Source organism: Durio zibethinus, chromosome 15 (genome assembly GCF_047325235.1).
Source record: "Durio zibethinus cultivar Kanyao isolate XHJ-2024 chromosome 15, ASM4732523v1, whole genome shotgun sequence".
In the NCBI taxonomy this organism is placed as follows: domain Eukaryota; kingdom Viridiplantae; phylum Streptophyta; class Magnoliopsida; order Malvales; family Malvaceae; genus Durio; species Durio zibethinus.
The window spans coordinates 14,667,612-14,691,303 of record NC_143176.1 but is presented as its reverse complement, the minus strand read 5'-3'; the positions used below and the strand labels follow the sequence as shown (position 1 = coordinate 14,691,303).

At 29.6% G+C, this 23,692-nt stretch overlaps 1 protein-coding gene across 3 annotated transcripts; it reads left to right on the top strand.

The window, feature by feature from the left end:
* Positions 1-414: 414 nt before the first annotated feature.
* LOC149514710 (uncharacterized) lies at positions 415-23,437 on the top strand. Of its 3 annotated transcripts, none has more exons than XR_016327972.1 (4): positions 415-595; positions 1,720-1,790; positions 2,645-2,731; positions 3,138-3,359. XR_016327972.1 is itself a non-coding variant. In XM_089744292.1 (4 exons), exons 1-4 carry the CDS (start codon positions 799-801, stop codon positions 23,123-23,125), a joined length of 381 nt encoding a protein of 126 aa, XP_089600418.1. In that variant the 5' UTR covers positions 618-798; the 3' UTR covers positions 23,126-23,437. The 3 variants fall into 3 exon arrangements, 2 of the variants coding, with proteins under 2 accessions (XP_089600418.1, XP_089600419.1); XM_089744292.1 differs by lacking the exons at positions 415-595; positions 3,138-3,359 and adding exons at positions 618-919; positions 23,024-23,437; XM_089744293.1 differs by lacking the exon at positions 415-595 and adding an exon at positions 618-919.
* Positions 23,438-23,692: the final 255 nt, after the last annotated feature.

The window sequence follows — 23,692 nt, the reverse complement described above, 5'->3', positions numbered from 1 at the left end:
AATTTGTCTGTTAGACATGTTATTTCATTTCAAAGGTAGTATTCTTTATCCCATTCAAGTGTGTTCATAGAGAGACATTTCAAACGTTACAGGAAAATAAAAATTTGGTGATATTTTTTTAACGACATTTTCTAACAAGTATTGCTAATTACTATGCCTTTATAAACTTAGTAATGTTTTTTTGCAAACACCTCTAAATAAATATTTAGTGACGTTTATAGCAAAAATATCATTAGTTTGAAATATTTAATGGTGTTTTCAGCAAAAAATTGTTACTAAAATTTAACGGCTTTTCTATTAAAAATGCCGTAAAATAATTTTTTAAAAATTGATTAAAATTTTAAAAGTAAAATTTTCTTATAATTTAGCCCATACTGAAGCGCATTGTTTGAATCTATTAGTGGTGTTCTTTTTTAAAAGAAAAAAAAAAAAGCCTCTAATTTGCAAAAATGAGTGGTGTTTGATTCTACAAGTGCCGCTAATAAGCCCCAAATATCTGAAATACACCAATCTCCAATTTTGCCCCCGAAAAAACTGAGTTTTCCCTCCTCCATTCATTTTCATTTTCCTTTTACTAGATTTCTTCTATAGTACTGTAAGTTAGTTTCATCAGATTTTATAGTTTTTGTTTTTTGTATTAATGCTGTTGCTAGATTTCCATTTCTGCCCATTTGGATTTATTTTCCCCCTCCATTCCCACAGTTTAAATGTCACCATGGATTTTTCTTTTCAAATCTCCCCTTCCCTTCCCACGGTTTAATTTTCCCCTCCCTCAATCTCTCCATTTCACCAATCTAAATGGAATGCAAAGAAAAAATAAGAGCAAAGATTTTGTTCTTCAAATTGAAAACCCCAGAATTTGGCAGATTTTTCTTTTTGGATTTTGACGGTGAAATCAATAGGAAAATACGTTATGTTGGTAATATGTTTTTACTTCTAGTTTTAAGTTGTTGAGTCTCTATATAGCTTCTAATGTTATCCTACTTTGTCTTGTTATTTTCAAATATGCTTTATAGGATGGCAAGAGCAAAATTATTTATTCCTCTTCTCTGTTGTTTAATTCACTTAGACGTTTACTGCTTGTACTGCCAAGACCACCCCATTGAATTAATTTTGCCGCCCCAAACATTGCCCAACAGAGATGTGGCACTGATTCATTTGTGCCACTTCTTCCTCTCCTTGTATTCTCTTTGATGCTTTGCATTTAATGTATGTACCATGCTTTTATGGTATTGTTTGTCTGTTGGCTAACAAAATAAACCCATATGTATGTCTCAAGTGGGCACTCAATGTTGGGTGTATCATTTTATCAAAAATGACTTGAATTATTTGAAAGAGCAATATTTTTGCATGAGTTTACTTTGTCTCTATCAATCATGTTGTGGAATCTTGGACAAAGATGTTTTGCCTTAGAATCTAGAAATTGGGCTTCATTTAGTGAGGCAATTTCCACATATACTGTCCTTTTAAAGCAAATAGTACTCATGTCTACCACTTATAAGTTATATGCTGCATTAAATGGTGAATTTTGTATATTCTTAGCTGCCAGATGAACCTAGAATTTGCTTTATTTATTATATTTATTTAGACATGAAATTGCTTATAAAGCTGTATCAGGCAGAGTTTTTTCTTTTCATTTTCCATTAAATGAAAACTTTTTCCATTTTTGCAATTGTGTTTTATGCTTCTGGATTACAAGATCACTTGAAATTGGTTCAGGAATACGCTCTCGAAGGCCTCCACGACACTTCCATTATCTTCTTCGATGGTGTTCTTGCTCAGATCAACAAGTAAGTTTTTATTATTTATTACTTTTCTACTAGAAGATGTTCATTTTAATGGGTATTTATTCAAGGAATTGAGTTTGAATTTTACTTTTAAATAAATTAAAAAAAAAAAGATAAATGAAAAATGAGAATTGTAAGGAGTTCATTGAAAGGCCAAAATTAATTATTGAAATTATGCTTAACAAACAATTTGTTCTCATTATAGGTCAAAAAAAATTTTCATGTGTCTTAGAAAATAAGCAACATTTGTACAAAATACTTTTAATTGAATTTATTGTTATTGTGTTTCAACATTTTTGCCTGTCATAGCATAACATGACTATTCTGGGTTTTCTTCTAGTTTCTGGTGTGATTTAGAACTACTCTCCAAGTCTGTTTTCTGGTTATTGATGCTGGTTTTTTCTAAATAGTATGAACTAGGGAGAGCAAAGAAGTTACTGTGGGAATGAGAGTTTAATTTGATTTGCTTAAGGTTTTATGCATGCGGTTTTTCTACTTCATAAGTTTGTAGCTTTTATCTGAGAGTTTAGTGATTCATATTTGTTAATTATCTATGTTTCTTTAAATATAGGCAATGCAACGTGATGACAAACTGAGTTCTTATTCACGGAGTTCAGTTTTGGCACACTTCCTTTCTGAACAAGTCAAAATTTCTCTTCTAAGATTACTACCTACTTCTATAATTATGTCCTAATGGTCAAATACGCAGTTAGATTCTGCTAGTTTTTTCTAGGGATTAAGTTCTTTCAAGGATGCTTCTACACATGTATTTACCTTTCAAAATTTGTTATTTACTTTTGTTTCACTCCTATCTGAAATGAAACTCAAGTTTTGTGCTTGGCATTGCTTTCATACAGAAAGAGGACGTCCACCATTCAATAATATTGGATCTTCAGAATGGGAATGCTGAGGCTAGGAGACGTCTTATTGTGTATTGTTTGAAGGTACATATTTCGATTTCAATCCAACTTGGAAAACTTCATTGCACAAATGCTTAAAAACAAGGTGCATATCTGACGTGAACATTCATTACTTAATTGGCAAACATTTTAATCATTCAATAGCAGAAAAAGGAATGTTTGTTCATTTTAAAGATTTAGGCAATACATAAGTTTTTAAATGGATGTTGAGTGTGGCCAAAAAAAAAAGGATGTTAAGTTATAAAAATTGGTGATTGTTGGTAAAATATACATATTCTTTTTTCTCAATGTATATGTATTTATGAGACATGTACATATGGGCCTGGGTTTCATAAAATAATTGGTAAACGTGATTTCCAGAGATGTACTATGTATTTATGAGACATGTTCATATGTATTTTATACTTAACCCTTTTCTTGGCTTGAGAAGGTGGGAAAGGAAGGGAGGCCAGTCCTTACGTGATAGTCTAATGCCTATGTCATACATTCATGCTTTGCTTGTTATAGGGAGGCTGTAAAACAAGTATTTGATCAATACTTTGAGGAAGGTAATTTGTCGTAAAGAAATATATATTTATGATTTTGTTTCTTCCTTAATTTTTTGTTATCTATTTAAATTATTTATTCTAGGATATACCAACTTTCCTTTTGCATAAAGGGAAATAGTATTCAATATTATATTAGTTGCATGTTTGAAACATACAAGATGGGATCTTCCTCTGAATTTTCACTTTTAGTAATCGAAAATGGACCTTAGGAAATGGAATGTAATAAAAATAGAGCCCCATGGGTCTCACATGTGGGCCTTGTGCAGAATTTAAAATTTCATCCAACCTTGATTTGCTAGTCCATCCAACCTTGATTTGCTAGTCCTTTAGGACAACGGTTTTTTTTTTTTTTTTTTTTTTTTTCTATGGATGACAAGTTGCTTTTAGCTTTACTAACATTATCTTGGAGCTTTTATATTAGATTTTTAAATGAATAAATTTACCATTAAGATTAGATTTTTAAAAGTTGTAAATTTAAAATGATTTAGATTTGTAATTGTTATTTTTAAATAAATTAAAATAAAAAACAATTTAACTCTATCATTTTACTATGGCCTTTTAAATTCCGAACAATCTCTAAAATGTGGTCAATCTAATCAATTTTTAATTATTAAAAATTAGATTCCATTTTTTTATGTTACATAAATTTAAGACTACTCATAATGTTAATCAATTTGGTAAAGAAAAAAAATTTTTATTCAATTTATTCGTCAAAATACTGTTCAATAATAAAATTATAAATGTATTAAATTAATATGAATGAGTGCCTTCTTAAAAATAATTTTATAGGATTACAATAGAATTTACTAGTTTGATAATTTTGTTTTCTTTTGGAGGAAGAAAATAAGGATAATACAAAATTGATTTAATGAAATATAGAATTGAACTTCATTTTTCAAGTCAAGAGTCCTTATTATTACGTAAAAAGAAGATTTTTTTCTTTTATTTTTTGATTTGCTTTTTTTTTTCTTTTTAAGTCTTGAGTAGGTACATTTCTCATTTGGTTGTTGAAGTGTTGGAAATTTAAGATATATATAGACAACAATATTATCTTTAAGCTTACCATACCAATTAATTAATTAACACACCAACATTATCTTTTTGTCTCAGATAAGTGATCAATACGAGTTCTTTTTGCAACTTAATCTAGATTTGGAGAATTGCAAGTATTTATCGCTTGAGGTAGACATAAGTGTGCACAACCTTTATATTCTTCATAGTTATTTGCTCAGTTTTCCAAATTCCAAATTCTAAATTTCAAATTTCGTACTTGGTCAGTTTAAACATATACTTTTTTTAAAGATTTGGGAATAATCTTTTTGTTTTCATTTCATATTTTGCCATGTTAAATGCCTGATATAGATGCGCCAACTCATTTCTTTATATCATGTAGAATATATAAAAAATTTAAATAACTTGTTTGGTGATATTGACTTGTTATTATTTTTGGTTTTAGGGTTAGTTTAATTCATTATGTTAGAGTTCATTTTTATATAATTAATTATATAACTTTGGTTTGATAATATATCAAGTATTAAGTGGATTAGAGTTGGATGTAAAAGTTAAAATTAAGTCAAGAGTATCGAGATGGAGTAAAATTTTTTTTTAATTTTGCATTTTTAATTTTGCATTTGAGAATGCAAGATAAGATAATATGATATTATGCTCATGTTTGAGGTGTACTAATATCAATTGGCAAATCCATAAAGTTGTTTTGAAACATTTAGTTTGTATTAGATTTCTCTGGGGATATGTTACTTGGTATTTTCATAAAAAGTCTATACTGTCAAAGCCATTGACTAGAGTTTATTCAACTTCAATGGGTTTCCAACAACAACATGATCCTATTAGATAAGGTAACATGGAAGCCATGTTGTATGATGCTTTCAACATTCATAACCACTATTTTCAGAATCCATATTTCCAAAATGATGGATATAATGAGTTAAATGTTGAAATGAATGAATTTGGTAAACATGGGATAGGTGTAGGTGATCAACAACTTAGTGGAGAAGCATCAAACTTTTATAGGTTACTTGAGGATATGAATGAAGAACTTTATGAAGGATATAAGCATTCAAGGTTGTCTTTCTATGTGTGTATTTTTCACTTGAAATGTTTGTGTAGATGGTTGGGAAACTCTTTGACTTTTTTATTGAAATTTATTTAAAAAATGTTTCCTTTTGCAAAAATTCTTAAATCTTATAAAAATTCAAAAAGATGATTAAGGATTTAGGTCTTGGATATGAGAAAATTCATAATTATCCCAATGATTGCATGTTATATTGGGGTGATAAAAAGATCAACAATTTTGTCATGTGTGTGGTAATTCTCATTGGGTAAATACAAATCTCGAAGAAAGGTTAAATGTGGATGATGATGAAGTCCATGTTAAAAAAAAAAGCTTGTAAAAGTTTTATGATATTTTTCATTAATATTGATACTTTAATGACTCTTCATGTCTTTCAAAACTACGGATTCTATGAGGTGGCATCATGACGAGCAAATGGGTGATGGATCATTGAGGCATTTGGCTGATTCTTTGGCATCAAAATCATTTTACTTTAGATTTTGACATTGCTTTTGATCATCGAAATATTATACTTGGAGTAACATCTAATAGATTTAATTCATTCAAAGTGATGAGTACTTCTTATAGCACTTGGCCAATTGTATTAATTTATTACAATTTGCCACCATGGATTGTCATGAAGCAATAGTCATTTATCTTATCTATGATAATTTTGAAGTAAAAAGGTTCGAGAAATGATATAGACATCTACTTGTAACCTCTAATTGAAGAGCTAAAATTTTTATGAAAAAGAGTTGAGACTTATGATGCTTTAAAAAAAGAGAACTTCAATATACATGCTGTCTTTTTATGGACTATCAACAATTTTTTGGCTTATGCAAATTCATTTAGTTGAAGCACCAACGATCATTGTGCTTGTCCATGTTGTGCTTTGCTGACATGTTCAAAGTGGTTATATAATAGTAAAAAGTTTAATTATATGGTACATCATCGATGATTAGATGATAATCATCAATTTAGATTCCAAAAACATCTTTTTGATGGAACTGAAGAGTTAAAGAAAACACTTTTACCAATTATTGGGTCTAATATCTTGTCAAAGTTAAAAGATATCAATTTCATTTATAAAAAAATAATTCAATAAAAAAAAAGAGTGAAGAGGATCTTTGAAGGGGTCTGACCTCATATTCTTCAAATTGGCGATGCTAATACTCAAGTTAGTGATGTTGATATTCAAAAAGATAAGAGGAAAAATGAAGAAGATGACCCCAATGAGTCTGAGTTATGAAAAAAAAAACATCTTTTTTGAATTACCATATTGAGAATATAATTTATTACATCATAACCTTGATGTGATACACATAGAAAAGAATGTTTGAGAAAATTTTATTAGGACAATTCTCAATCTGAATAAAAGATTAAAGCATGATTTAACGAGTCAGCTTGACTAGTTGACATGTGGATTCGCCCTGACCTTTATGCAAAATTGCTTCCTAATAGCAATCTCGATTGGCTTTTACTTGTTTTGGGATGCCTAAATGTGAGAAAAATGTGTTTTGCAAGGTTTTGAAAAATATGAAAGTCTCATATGGCTATGTGTCAAATATATTGAGATGTTTGAATCTGAAATAGTGAAGACTTTCTTCATTGAAGTCACATGAATACTACATCTTGATGTAAGACTTCTTATTGTTTTATGTTCATCAATATCAAAACAAGTCACTTCAGTGGTAATTGAAATGAGTACATATTTAATGCTTTTTATGGGAAAGTTCTAAATGTAGAAGAGCTTGACAAACTTTAAGATCATGTAGCGATTACTTTATGCCATTTAGAAATGGTTTTCCCTCCAAACTTCTTCACAATTTGATGCACTTGGTTATCCATCTTTCATATAAAGCAAAAGTCAGTGAATCAATTTATTATCGATGGATGTATCCTATCAAAAGGTATTATTTGTTAATAGCTTGATTAAGTTGTTAATGTTTATGATACCATTCTAGTTAAAAAGTTATTTAACAAATGTTTTATGCCTTAGGTTTTTAGGTAGGTTCAAGTTTTATTGTCATAACAAACACTATCCGAAAGGTTCTATTACTGAAAGATATTTAGTAGAATAATGTATGACAATTTGTTCTCAATGTTTGGAAGATGTTAAAACGAGATTTAATATACTATTGAGAAATCGTGGTATGTAGCATACTAACTTTGCCAACACTTATCTTTTTGAAAGTTTTGGATAGCCAATAGGCAAAGCTGAAGTGGTGTAGTTAGATGATAAATCTTGGGCATAGGCACATTGATATGTTCTTTTTCATCATGACTTAATTGAATTATTTCACACGTAAGTTTTTGTGTGAGGAAATCATTCATTCTATTAAGCATAATTTATAAACTTTACTTCTTATTGTTAATATTTTATTTTGATGCATGTAGTGAGTATAGAAACAATTTGAGAGCTTATGCAAATTATCAACGATCAAACCTTCGAAAGCTTGATAAATTGTTCATTGAAAATTTTCATGAATGGTTACAAGAAACTGTAAGTAATGCCCTACTTCCAATTTTGAAATTTGTATATAAGATGCTTATGGTATAAATAAAATTAGTAACCTAAGCATTCTATGTAGAATTCTTATAATGGGAAGTATGGCATTCCTTACAATTGCTCTTAACCATTCATGAAAGTTTTCGATGAATAACTTATCAAGCTCTTGAGGGTTTGATCATTGATAATGTGCACAAGCTTTAAATTATTTCTATACTCACTACATGCATTAAGATAAACTATTAACAATAAGAAAAATACAATAAATTATGCTTAATAAAATGAATAATTTCCTCACAAGAAAACTTACGTGTGAAACGATTCAATTGAGTCATAATGGAAAAGAACATATCGATGTGCTTGTGCCCAAGATTTATCATCTAAATCCACTACCTCAGTTATGTCTATTGTTGTCCAAAACTTTAAAAAAAATTAGTGTAGGCAAAGTTAGTATGCTGCATACCAACATTTATTGATGGTTTATTAAATCTCATTTCAACATTTTCTAAATAAGGAGAACAAAATGTCATACACTCTTCTGCTAAATATCCTTCAACAATGAAACCTTCTAGATAACATTGGTTGCGACAAATAAGACTTTAACCTCCCCAAAAACTTAAGGCATAAAACATTTGTCATATATCTTTTTAACTAGGTCAACACTAATAGTTAATCAAACTATTAACAAATAATACGTTTCGATATGATACATCCATAGATAATAAACCAGTCCACCAATTTTTGCTTTATATGAAGGGTGGATAACTAAATGCATCATAATAGTGAAGAAGTTTGGAGAAAAAATCTTTTTTAAATGGCATAAAGTAATCGTAGCTTGATCTTGAAGTTTGTCAAGCTCTTTCACATTCAGAACTTTCTCATAGAGAGCTTTCAATATGTTACTCAATTCAATTACCGTTGAAGTGACTTGCTTTGATATTGATGAACGTAAAGTAAGGGGAAGTAAGTTCTGCATCAAAATGTGATAATCATATGACTTCAATGAAGAAAATTTGTTCTTTCATATTCAAACATTTCGATATATTTGACGTATAGCCATTTAAGATTTTCACATTTTTTAAAACCTTGCAAAATACATCTTTTTTAGCTTTAAACATCACAAAACAAGCAGAAGGCAATCGAGATTTGTCATTAAGAAGCAACTTCAAATGAAGATTAGGCCGAATCTTCATGTAAACTAACTCAAGCTAACTCTTTAATTCATCTTTTGATCTTTTATTTACATTGAGTACTGTTTCGATAAAATTTTTACAAACATTCTCCTTTATGTGAATCATATCAAGGTTACGATGTAATAAATTATATTCCCAATAAGGTAACTCAAAAAAGATATTTCTTTTTTTTCGTAACTCAAACTCATTAGGATCATCTTTTTCATCTTTCTCTTTATCACTTTGAACATCAAGATCACCAACTTGAGTATCAATATCACCAACTTAAGTAATAGGAGGTTGGACACCTTCAAAGATCTTTTTCACTCTTTTCCTTGATTGAGCCATTTTTTCATAAGTGAAATTGATATCTTTTAACTTTGACTAGATATTAGACCCACTAATTGATAAGTGCACTCTCCTCAACTCTTCAATTCCACTAAAGAGATATTTTTGGAATTTAAATCGATGATTATCATCTAACCATCGATGATGTGCTATATAACTGAACTTTTTACCTTTATGTAACCAATTCAAACATGTCTTTGTAGCACAACATGAACAAGCATAACGACCTTTTGTGCTTTAACTAAATAAATTCGCATAAGCAGAAAACTGATTAATAATCCATAATAAAGCAACACACATATTGAAGTTATCTTTTTTTAATGCATCATAGGTCTCAACTATTTCCCATAATTGCTTTAACTCTTCAATAAAAGGTTGCAAGTAGATGTCTATATCATTATCCGAACTTTTTTCTTCGAAAATTATCATAGATAAGATAAATGATTATTGCTTCATGGTAATCCATGGTGACAAATTTTATAGAAATAATACAACTATAAGAAGTACTCATTACTTTAAATGGGTTGAATCTATCAAATGCTAGTTCAAGCATAATATTTCGAAGATCAGAAGCAAAGTTTGAAAACATAAAATAAAATGGTTTCTATGCCAAAGAAATCAGCATGATGCCTCAATGAGCCATCGTTCGTCCACTCGTCATGATATTACTTTATAGATTACAATTTTAGAAGACATAAAGAGTCATTGAAGTCTTGGTATTAATGAAAAATATCATAAAACCTTTATGGGCTTTTTTTTTACATAGATTTTATTATCATCCTCATTTAACCTTTCATTGAGATCTATGTTCAACCAATGAGAATTACCACACACATGACAAGATTCTTGATTTTTTTCTATTACCCCAATACAACATGCAATCATTGGGACAAATATGGATTTTCTCATATCCAAGACCTAAATCCTTAATCATCTTCTTTAAATCCTTACAAGATTCAAGGATTTTTACAAAAAGAAACATTTCTTTCATAAACTCCAATAATAAAGTTAAAAGAATTTTTCGTCCATCCACATAAGCATTTCAAGTGAAAAAAATGCACATAGAAAGATAACTTTGAATGCTTTGATCCCTCATAAGTTCTTCATTCATATCCTCAAGCAACCTATAAAACTTTGATGCTTCTTTACTAGGTTATTGGTCACTTACACCAATCTTATGTATACCAAATTCATTCATTTCAATATCTGACTTATTAAATCCATCATTTTGGGGAGACAGATTATGAAAATATTGGTTATGAATGTTAAAAGCATCTTGCAATATGCTTTCAATGTCATCTTGGCTAATAGGATCATGTTGGTATTGGGGAGCCCTTGAAGTTGAAAGAACTCTAGTCGATGACCTTGATAGTACAGACTCTCGATGAAAATGTCAATTAACATATCTCGAGATAAATCCAATATAAATTAAATGTTTCAAAACAACTTCACGCATTTGTCAATCGATATTAGCACACCTTAAATATGGGCATAATATCATATTATCTTCACTTGCATTTTCAAATGCAAAATTAAGAAAAATTTTCACTCAATCTCAATACTCTCGACTTAATCTTGACTTTTGCATCCAACTCTTATCCATTTAGTACTTGCTACATTATTAGACCAAATTTATATAATTAAATTATATGAAAACGAATTATAACATACTTAATTATACTAAGTATTAAACTAAAAATAATAATAAGACAATATAAAAAAAACCTATTACAATGCAAAAATAAATAAAAAAATCTATTACGTGTCGTGCATTGATATCATATTTTTTTAAATAATGCCAAAAAAGAACAGAGATAACATCAACAAAAAATTTATGCAAATTTTAATAAAATATTCATACATCTAAAAACCTACAGTGTAACAAATAAGGATTAAATATGTGGCAAATGCTTTGCCTTGCAGTATTTACAAATGATATAGATGTCTTTTTTTGGTTCTTTATCTTTTGTTGTTGATGGTTTTCATGCACAACGAATCATTTCAAGCAAAATTAAGTCATTTAATCAAACACCATAATCTGAAAAAACAAACAAAATAATTACCAAAATGAGATGAGAAAATTTTAGGTAACAATAAAGTCTGGCCAAAATATATTCATCAAAAAATCTGTTCAAATAAACTTATTTATATTAGGCTTAGTTATTATAATAACAAAACAAATAAAAAATTACAGAGCTCCATTGAAACATCAAACATCCGTAACATAAAAATTACACATTTTATATATCATTCTAATAATTCTAATAATTATTAGAATAAGCAATTGAAAATTCATTCTAATAATTTTCATTCGATCCAAAATTAATTATTAAAAAAAAGATAGACAAAGTCACAATATTGGCTAGATCATATTAAATTGTAATATCAATTTTAGTATAATATATTTTTATATTTTTAATATTTATAATCTTTAGTGGTGTTTTATTTTATAAACATCGCTAAATACAGATATTTCATAACAAATATTTCATAGTTTTCATAGTAGATTTGGTACAAAATTTCATACCAATATCCGTGCTAAGCTGCTGGCTCGGGCAATGATATAAAAGGAGGAAGAAACTGAAGAAAGTAAGCACAAAACAAAGTTGATAATGATAGCTTGGGCAATGATATAAAAGAAAAAAAGATAAGAAAGACCAATAGCAAAAAGAAATTAATAAAAGAACAGAAAAAAAATGAACAGAAGTTAGGTGTGCTAATGTTGAGTATGCTTTGAAATCTCTAAAAGTTTGAATTTTTGTGAAAAGATGAAATGCACAAGGATTTTGGTCAAATGGAAGTAGCTGAAAACATTAACACCACATTTATTATTGATATAACTAAAGGTGAGTTGTTAAGGCATAAGAAATTGTATGTATGTTGAAATCCTTTAGATTGAGCTACACAATCAAATTCTTTTACTAGTTGCTTATGAAAACACTGCCTATGGAAATCTTTTATTACCCATATTAGTAATGCTAAAAATTTACAGACAAGACCAAGGATTTAAGTTATATGGAATAAGAATGCTAACATGAAATTTATTCATGTTCTGTTAACAATCTCACAGTACAGTCTATTGATAATGTTCAAAGCATATAATTGTCAGGAAAAAAATCAACCATCTATTGGACCTAAAATGGAAAAGAGGATATAGTAGAGAAATTAAACGAAAGAAATTGCAAATCATTACCTGCTCATTGATAAGAATTAAGCTCAACATAGGCCTACTAAGACTCCAGTGGTTGCCACAATCCTCAAATAAAACTATCTCTAATAGGGTCATTAATATCTGAATAGAAGAATATAAAGTAATTGGACTATCTAAAAAGAAAGTTTAGGAGAGAAACTAACCAATTTTGATTAAGACAACAAGCAACAAATGCTTTTAGAACCCTTTTGAAGCAAGCTAATAAAAATTGAAACCCTTATGAAGCAAGCTAATAAAAATCGAAACCCAATTTACAAAAATGAAAAACGTTATTAAAAAAGATTATAATAAAAAAGACGAAATTTGGGAGAAATCATTCATCGTATAACCTTTAGGAAGCAAGCTAATAAAAATCAAAACCCAATTTAGTTAAACCACATTGATATCAAATCCAAAAAATGACATTTCAGAACACATCTAAATGCAATAGGAATCATTCTCTGCTAAGGAAGAAGTTGGCAACACTAAACTTATAAAGTAATGGAAGGAAACTAAAGAAAAGGCCTTACCAATGAGGGAAATCGATGAAAAGAAAAGTCTTAATAGCAGAGAATGAGAGGCCAAATGGTGTAAGACACTAAGGTTCAACCCACCGGCTGAGAATGAAATCGAAAAAAAATGTTCAATGCTGTCATAACGGTTTTATGTTCACCCGATGAATTTGAAAATGAAAATAAAAAAGAGACGCCACCAATCTTTTTTAGCTATGTGCGATTGGCCACCTATTAAAATTTATCATTTTAATAAGATTTTAAAACTAATTAAAATTTATTAAAAAGATAATTTTATGGTCCACGAAACAGTTTGTGTTCGGGAGCCAGTTACACGTGGGGAAGGATTAGCATCCCTACAACACCCGTTTAAAAAGGTACTGATTAACTATGTGTTATCCATTGATTTTGGTAAAAATAATCTTATTTTCGGTGTTTAAAAATAATTTTTTTGATTTTTTTCATTTGTTGAAAAATTTTTTTAGTGCTTAAATTTTATTCGAGAAAAATAAATTAGAACCTTTTTATCGAAATAATTCTTAAAATGTTTCAGTACATTGGTAACATTAGAAGTATATTTTCTCACCTAGAGATTTCTTAGGCATCACTTCTTGGAATACCTTAGAATCCAATCCTTGAAGGCTCAAATTTACTTTTCGTAAAAAAACTATGTCATACATGCAATGCAAAATATTACAATGTTGATGCACACATTTTATTCTCTTTTTTTAGAAATTTTATTAATTTTTTCATTTAAAACTTTGAAAAAAAGGGAATTTTTATTATATTGAAGATTTTCTATAAATATTCCAATACACTGATAATATTTAAAAAATTATATTCTCACCTAGGGATTTCTTAAAGCATTTTTACTCGAAATACTTTTAGAATCTCATCATCAGATACAATTTCCTTTTTTCCTCATTTTTATTACTTATTCTTAATTTAGTAGTTAATTTATTTACTATTTTATAACAAAAGAAATTTTTTTAATAAATACTCTAATACACTGGCAGTATTTAAAAAAATTTTATCACCTAGATATCTCATAGATATCACTAGTCGGAGTACCTTTGAATCTCATTGTTAGATAAAAATTTTCTTTTCTTATATATTTTTTTATTAATTTTGTATTATTAGGAAGTTTATTTTTATTTTTTTATTTTTTTAAAGTCTATTTTAAAATTAACAAAATTATAAAAATTTTAACTACATATTTCATCATTTAATCTAACAAATATAAAAATTTTAATATGCATAAATATTAATAAAATAATATATATATAAAAAAAAATTTTTTTTACCTAAATCGGACTGGTTAACGGTTCGGTGAATGCGGGTCCAATCGATTCGACGGTTTAGTTTGATTTTGTTGGTTCAGCGGTTTGACTCCGGTTTAGTGGTTTGGGGTTGGTTTGATTTGGTATGGCCCGATTCATTTGGGTTAATCAAAGGCTAAAGAGAAACGGGTCGTCGGGTTAGGTGCACGGACCCCAGGTCGGGTAGTGGGCTAATGCACGGATCCTATTGGATTAAAACAACGTCGTTTGGTCCTTTAATGAAAAGACGTCATTTTGGCTTTCAGACTTCTATAAAAGCAAAAAAAATTTTTCCTTCCATTTTTTCTTCTTCTTTCTGTCTCTCTACCTTTCTTCCCTTCAGAAGGCTTCTCTCTCTAGACCATTCGATCGACCGTTAGCGACCGTGTCAGTTGCCGGTCATTGTTCGTTAGTCATCATCGTCGGTATAAAAAAATCTCAAAATATACTAAAATATTCTCATCGACGTGCTCTTTCTGGATTCGATCTCATTTTCACTAGAAACGGCCCCGATCGATGTAGATAAAGGCTTAAAGTTTTGGTTTCCCTTTTCTCTCTTTTTTTTTATTTTTTTTATAAACCGAAACTGACCTTTTGGTTTTTGTTGCAAGGATTTGGCGTTGATGGTTCCTTCCTATGGGGAGGACTATGTGTTTTTTTTTTTTTTGGTTTTTTTTTACAGAAAGAAAAAATATTTTTTTTTGTCGAGTCCTTCCTTGATGGTGTTTTTACAACTCTATTTATAGAGCAAAAAGAAGATCAAAATCCTAAAAAATCTAAGATTTGATTGTCTATGATTAGGGTAGCCACCGACTGTTAGAATGGCTGTCGGTGGCTGCCAGAGCAGTTGGTAACTTACAAGCGGCTGTTAAAGTCACTGCCAAAAAAAGAAAGAAAAAAAAAGAGAAAAAAAAGAAAAGAAAGATAAATAAATAAATAAATAATAAAATAATAATAATAATATGGTATCACAGCTGTCTCTCTTTGCCTATTTTTGATAATCAGGAATAAGGCAAATATCAGAAATAGGCAAAGACAAACAGACAACCATTTTATTCGAAAAGAAAAAACATTGAGCATAAAACCCTTTTTTTTTTAATTTAAAAAGTTTCTCTAGTCAAAGACTCAACAACTTTAAAATTCATCATTTTAAGAAAGCTCCTCTAAGCAGATGTTTAACAACTTTAAAATTTAACATCTTGAAAGAGCTCCTCTAAGCAGAGGCTTAACAACTTTAAAAATTCATCTTGAAAGAGCTCCTCTAAGCAACGGCTCAACAACTTTAAAAATTCATCTTAAAAAAGCTCTTCTAAGCAAAGGCTCAACAACTTTAAAATTCATTAACTTTGAAAAGCTCCTCTAAGTAAAGGCTCAACAACTTTAAAATTAAACTATTAAAAAATAACTTCGAATATTACCATAAAAGGGGACTTAATCTCAGATATCACCATTGAGAAAATGTTAATGACTTCGGATATCACCACAAAAAAAATGCAAATAATTTTTTAACACTTGGATATCACCACCAAGAAGATGTGAATGACTTCGGATACCATCATCAAAGAAACTCGGATATAGTCATTGAAAAAATGTAATTCAAGCTTTAACACATAGATATCACCACAGAGAATATGCAAATGACTTCGGATATCACCATTGATAAAATGTAATTCAAACCTCGACACTCGGATATCACCACCAAAAATATGCAATTCAAACTTTGACACTTAGATATCACCACCGAAAATATGCAAATGACTTCGGATATTGTTACCGAGAAAATATAATTCAAACTTGGACACTCGGATATCACCATCGAGAAAAGGCAAACAATTTCGGATATCGCCATCGAGAAAATGCAATTCGAACCTTGACACTCAGATATCACCACCGAAAAAATGCAAATGACTTCGAACATCACCACTGAGAAAATGTAATTCAAACTTTGACATTTGGATATCACCACCAAGAAGATGTAATTCAAACCTTGACACTCAGATATCACCACTGATAAGATGTAATCCAAACCTTGACACTCGGATATCACCACCAAGAAAATGTAAATGATTTTTTTAAATGTACAGATATCACCATCGAAAAAATACAAGTGTAAATGCAAACTTTAAACTCAGATATCATCATCGAGTAATTTTGAAAATGTCTTGGATATCACCATCAAAAAAATGAAATTCATACTTTAATACTCGGATACATCACCGAGAACTTTGAAAACAATTTATCACAATATTTTTCTTGAACATTGCCAATTTCACTAAATTAACAACTTTTTTGCTAGCTAGATTGGTCTTAAAGCTCTCATCTTATGCCATCTCATTGAAATTCTTGAAAATTTTTTATCTTTTGAATATGTTTTTGCCCCCATTTTTTTTCTTTTTTAATGTTTCCAAAATTGGTGAACACCATTATGAGGCAAAAGAAATGCAAATGTCTTTTCTTAAAATGATGATGCAAATCTCTTTTTTTAAAAAGATATACATGAAATGTGTTTTCTAAAAATACTAATGCATACTTTCCTATCAATGTAGGACAAGCTAATGATGCAAATGCAAAGTCAAAAAATTCAAATGCTCAAAATTTTCTTTTCTTAAAAAAACCAAGTCAATATACACACTTGCCCAAAGTCTTCTTTCCTTAAATTTTCCAAAGTTCTTTTTCTTTCAACCCAAGTCTTTCATCTCAATTCCAAATCCTTTCTTTACTGCTCATTTTTCACCAATTTTGCTTTTTTTCTTTATAATTTAGATTTTTCAACTTTTTTTTTCCATTTTTCATATTCAAATCAAACATGCATATGACCAATTCGAACTTGATGAAAAGAAATTAAAGACAATGAGCCATCGAACTATAGTAAAACTTAATTGATTAAACATAAAAGCATTTATCATAGTTCCCCTTATTTTCCTCAAAGTTTTTTTTTTTAATTTTATTTTCCTTTCCTAAAAACATTTTATTTTAATGATAAAATTCTCACCAAAAAAAAATTTACCTTAGTCAACCTTTACAAAACAATGTGACTCTTAAGACTTTAAAAAAATGATGATCATTATTATGTACAAACATGTCTAAATAGACTGGCAATTTCATATTCTCAAATAGCTTGGATGATTAATTGTCATAAAAACTGAATTTTTATCCAGGCTCAACAATAAATTCTTTTGGAAGGTTTTTTTGTGGTTAGATCAAATTTGACACCCTTTGTAGTATCACAATGTGATATTTTAATAAATGTCAAGATCAGTGGTGGTAAATTTAAGATCATATTGGGAAAGGCTAAGATTTTCTATCTCAATCATTGGTTGCAATGAGTTTTCATGTTGCAATCTCATTCTTGCTCTAAACTGCCCTTTTTTTTTTTTGGGTTTTCACCCTAAAGCTTTATTCTTCCATTTTTTTGTTTTTTTTCTTGATTTCATCGTGCATTCAAGTACTCTTATGAAAAAGAAAATGGACAAAAGCAAAGTTGGTCATGAAAGATTTTACAAGAACCAAACTCTTCAGATCAAGTATCCATGCTTGATCGAAATGGACTTTTTCAAGGTATATAACATAGGCTAAGATTCAAGGCTTTGAAGAAATGGATAAATAGGCCCAAAACATGTGTTTGAAGGTGATCGAACCAAGGATCATTTCATACCATGTGAAGAACCTTCTTTTGGACATTCATTCTTTTTATTTCTTCAGTCGTAACATCCAATCATCTTTTTTTTTCTTTCTCTTTCTTCTCTTTTTTTGCTTTCACTTTCACTTTTTCTTGCATATTTCAACATTTGCATAAATATGTTCTAACATTCAATTTGTCTGACATTTGCTTCTACAACTTAAGGTATTCTTCCTTTGTTGTCAAAGCATGACTTCATTAAATAGATCTTTCTTTATGTCAGGTGATCCTTGATCATGGTTCATTTAGAAAGAATTCACTAGGCTCAAAGGGATAGCAAATGGATAATTTTTTATTTGTGAAAAGATGAAAAAAAGATGGCCATTTGTTATCTCAAGCCTGGTCACTTATATTGAAGAGTGATTCCTTAAAAAATCAAAATTTTATTTTTATCACCTCTTTTTTATCATTTTTTTCTTTTTTTTTTTGGATCGTTTAAATATCTAAAGTGCACGATGTAACCATCAACATTTTTTTTTTCATTTTTTCTTCACAACTCATATGACAATCAATCTTTGTCCTATCTTAGTAAGTCAACAGGGTTTATGCGACAATGAAAATCATGTTGAAAGGGTCTATTTAGGTTTCGATTGTGCACATCATCACCAAATTGAATAGTGGCATGAACTGGAAAATTTTAGGGTGATTGGAAATCATTCTTTTCTGTCAACATGCCCTTAAATAAAAAGGTGCATTTGTATATTTATGGCTATCTAGATGACTTTTTGTTTGAAGCATAGTCTTGACACCTATCAACTCACCAACATCTAGATAAAAAAAAAGCAGAATATTAGTCTGATGTTTAAGGAACTCAAAAGGTTTTTCCAAATTGATCCTTTCATTGTTCGTTGCCTTGACGAGAGGTATCACAAAGTTAAAACTTGTATCCTTTGGAGCATTAAGGTTTTTCAAGTGATTTTGGGAAATGAAAATGACACGAGAATATTTTATTCAAGTAGATTCATAATAACTGCTATCAATTTTTTTGAGACTTTTATTATAAAGAGAAAAGATTTTTTTTTTTATTTTTTAAAAACTTGAGCAAAAAAAAAAACAAAAGACTCTCTCAATTAGCATTCAAATTTAACTTTCATACAAGTCAAAAAGTTCATACGTATGTCTGATACAGAAGTGAAAAAGAAAACAAAAGTGACACACTTTTTGAATCAATCACCTCTTTGTAACACCCAATGAGCCATCATTTTTTTCAGAAAACCCATAAAACCATTCTTCAATTCTCCATCTATCCATTGATCCAAATTATTCATATCAATGCTTTAATACCCCTGGTTCACCTCTTCTCCAATATATCAAGAACTAAATGATCACCATTAGTTTTAAATTTTATTTTTTCAGCTTTTGATGAGATCTCTAACCTTATATTTCAGTGTGGGACAATTTTTTGTCGAGTGACCCTAATTTCCACTATGGTAATCGTATTTTGCATTAGAATCATATCATTTTGGGTAAGGAGGTTGAAGGGGTTCAAGATGCATAAGCTCTAAAAGTTGATTCTGGATAAGTTAGGATAACAATTCTGTGTAAGATATGAGAATAAGATCGAAAGTGATTCTTTCTTTAGTATTTCTTAGGGCTTTCGGACCACTACTTGGATTGAATCTCCATTATAATTTGGTAGGTATAGCGAGATGGTTGTACAAATAGCTGGGTGTCTAAAAAGATGGCTGGCAATAAGATGGATAAGTTGATTATTGTACTGGCTGATACAGTTGACAAACATAAGGAATGGATGTAACATTGTTTATGGAAGGGTAATGGGTTTGGTACACTAGTGTAGGGTATGAGGTGAAACTTTCAAATTGTTACCCCACATAGTTCACTACTTGGGCTTCATTTTTTTTTCTTTTTGGGGGCTTTACCTTTCTTTGCTCCACTTGTCTCTCTTGCATCGAACTTGCCATTTTTTATGGTATTTTTAATAATCTCACCAGATATCACCATGTTTGTAAAGTTTTTTATTACATTACCTATCAGTCTTTCATAGTACGATGTTTTCAGAGTGTTCACAAACAAGATAATTATTTCTTTCTCAGTGAAAGGAGATTGTACTTGTGTAGCCATATCTCTCTATCTCTGTGCATACTTTTGAAGCTTTTTGTTACTTTTTTTCCATGTTTTATAGAACAAACAATCTGAAGCTAGATCCATGACACATCGATATTGTGTAAGGAATGCTCTTGTGAACTCTTGTCAAGAATGAATATGAGTCTTGTCTAGTTGAACATATCATCTGGCTGTAGATCCTATAAGGCTGTCCTGAAATGCATACATCAATAGCTTTTTGTCATGAGCATGTGTCACCATCTTATAATAATACATGGTGACATGAGTCATTGAACATTTTGTGCTATCATATTTTTCAAACTTAAAGACCTTGAATTTAAGCGAAATGATCACGTCTAGGACCAAACAAAGCTCAGTTGCATCTGTAGAGCCATAAAAATTCTTTTCTTTTACGATCCTAAGTCTTTCTTCTAATAACTTCATCTTCTGTTGGGTACTGGTATCTTTCACTTTCTCAGATATCTTTCTTCCTAGCTTTTTCCTCTCTTTAGGATCATCCAAATTAGAAACCAAAATTGGCTCAGGTGGTTTTTCCATTATAACAAGATTAGTATTATATATAGTTTTTCGAGGGTTAACCAATTAATTCCAGAGAGACGTGTAGTGATGGTGATCAAGCTTTCTCAAGTCAAGTATAACACAAGTAAAGAAGTACCAGCACTCTCAAATTAATGATAAAATTGGACCTCCAACAGTCGTGTGGTCCATCGATTGAGTGTTGAACTATTAATTCCAATTATTATGGTTTAAATTTTAATAATCTCAAGTACTAAAAATAAAAAAAATGATGAAATTAAACCCACTTCAACTCATAAATTAAGCATTTGCATTGATATTTTTGGTTCTCAAATCTTTAGTAGCAATATTGAGGAAAAAAAAAAGAAGCTAGTCTCAAGTTCACTATTAATGTTTGAGATCAATATTTTTGTTGTACTCAAGGAGAAAGATGCGACTATGGAAGTTTTTTTCTATATTTTTCGAAATTGTTATGCTTTTGCTACAAGCCAATTTGATAAAAAAAATTATCAGAAAAGTGAATGGTATGGCAGATGTCATGGCAAAAGCGACTGGATAGGAAGAAGTTTTTTGATTGCATGATGGTGATTTCTCTTCTTTATAGTAAACTTTTATTATTAGCACAAAATATAAATACATTAAACTTAGCATCTATATAACTCTATAGAAAAAGAATCCCTGCAGGGACATGAAGATGCCATGTGTCTTTTTTTTTTTTCCTTTTATAGTTGGTTTTTTGGTTGTTCTATCTTTTACTGCGTTGAAGGGTAAAACAATTTCTTTAACACATGTTGTCTTTGCTATTTCTATTTTTGACAAGTGTTTGTGCTGTCTATTTTTTAAGCTTCTTTTTGTTGCATGTCTTTGTATTCGAAGTAGACCTCTTCTGACGTGTAAGGTAACCTTTTTTTTTAATGAGTTTTTGCTTTCGTTTTTCTTTGGTTTTTAGTTTTTTTTTTTTTGAGCTGTTTTTAGGTACGATTTTTTTCTCTTTTATTCTGTCATTGAATATGGATTTCTGTTTTCTTTTGAGTTTCATTTTCAATATTTTTGTTTTACACATTGTTATTTTCTTTAATGGAGTTTCATTGTTGAATGGGCTTTTCAATTTTTTGGTTGAAAGTTTTGCATATTATTGTAAATGTGTTTTTTTGCAAGATTTTAATTTTGCGTGTCGTCATGTTGGATGAAAATGAGTTTTTGTTATTTTAATTAGTTCTTTTCTTTACTTTGGACATTTTTGTATGAATTTAAATAGTCAAGAAATTGACTGTTGGGTTTTGATGTTATTAGGACTTGTTCAAAGTTGTAGCAAGAAGTATACATGTTTGATATGTACTATTTAAAACTCTTCATTTCGAATGTGATGTTGTTGAACATTGTGGGTATACTTAAAATGTTTGGTTTATTGTTCTATTTGTAATGTGATTTATGTGTATGGTTAATGGAGAATAGTTATTTATAATCAAAGAATCAAATTTAGGAAGTTCAAGATAGTTTAGGAAAGGTGTTGTATTTATAGAATTAGTGGGTAGATAAAGATTAGTTATTAGGTTTACTGAGTTCATTATTGTTAATTGAAATAATTATGAGTAACAAGTTCGTATTTCATGGATTTACATGATTTATCCTAATCAATTATAGAATTACAAGAATTTGAAATTAAAAAAGAGAATTGAAGGGTCTTGTCTAAGTTAGAATTCCTCCTCTGTGGATTTATAGGACATTCCTATGATCGAGGACAATGTTTCAAATAAATATTAAGATGTTGACTTATTTTTATTTTATTTTTACTGATTCCTCTCAATGAAATACGCCATGTTGCATGCAATCTTATGTGTTTTTAATTTTTAATATTACTGTTTGCAACAATCAATATGTTATTTGTAAAACGGAAATAGAGTGTGATAGCATAATATTAAAGGTGTATATGTTCATTTTTCACTCTGGAAAGCGGCTAAGCATATTTGTTCCATTTTGCTATAAAGGCACAGTTTAAAAAATAATTAGTTCATTTGAACCAGTGTTATTTTTATCATCCATCCATTAACTGGACTAAATGCAATTTCTAATTTGAGTGCTCAATTGTAATAAAATTACTCAGTATAAAACTATATGAATTGACTACGTATAAATAGAATGCACGGTTCTTAAGATTTTGCTTGCGTCTTGGAATTTTAGATGTTCTTACATTAGGGTCATGCTATAGTTTGTAGTTTTTTCTCCTGTACTTACGAGATGCATTTTGCATTAATTTTTTATTTGGTTAAATTTCTCAAGCTCATACATTTTTGAATCATTAACCCTCCTTCATATTATCGGATGCCCTTGGTTCGGTGTGCCTATATTATGTTTCACTTTTTACAGGACAATGCAGTGGAACTTTTCAGAAAAGCCTACAAAATCTTGAGTGCAGACTCCGAGCAGGAAATTTTCCACATCGTTGGGGTGGATTTTTTTATTTACTGAGATGGGATTGCCATCTAAGTTTCTTTATTTCACAGTTACACATTTGGGACTTTTCCGTGCATACAACTCTATATTTTGTGCATGAGAGACAGATTTCTCGAACACTGTCAACGCCAATCAGATTGGGAAGTAAGAGGTAGTTTTTCTTTTTTAAATGAGATATTGGTTTAGATCGACTCATTTGTTTGATTCTGTCCAATCTCCCTTCAAGATGTCATTCTTAGGCTTTTAAAACCCATTCTTTTAACTATTGGGTTTGTCTGCATGCCTTGCTTCTAAAAAAAAAGTTCAACATTTAAGAATTTGGTTGTGCTTGCCTAACCACTCAAGCTTATAGAATCTTTGACTATATACACTATTTTCATGTTTTACCTATTATAATTATTCTTCAGTATAATATTTTGGTGAAATTCACCTCCCATATGATTATTACAAATAGAACCAATTCACAAACATTGCTCTTTATCTTATCTTTTATACTCCGATGTTCAGCTAAACCACCTGGTTTCCATCATATGGGATATATCCAGAAATGAATACTGTAAGAATCCTTTATTCAGATGATTA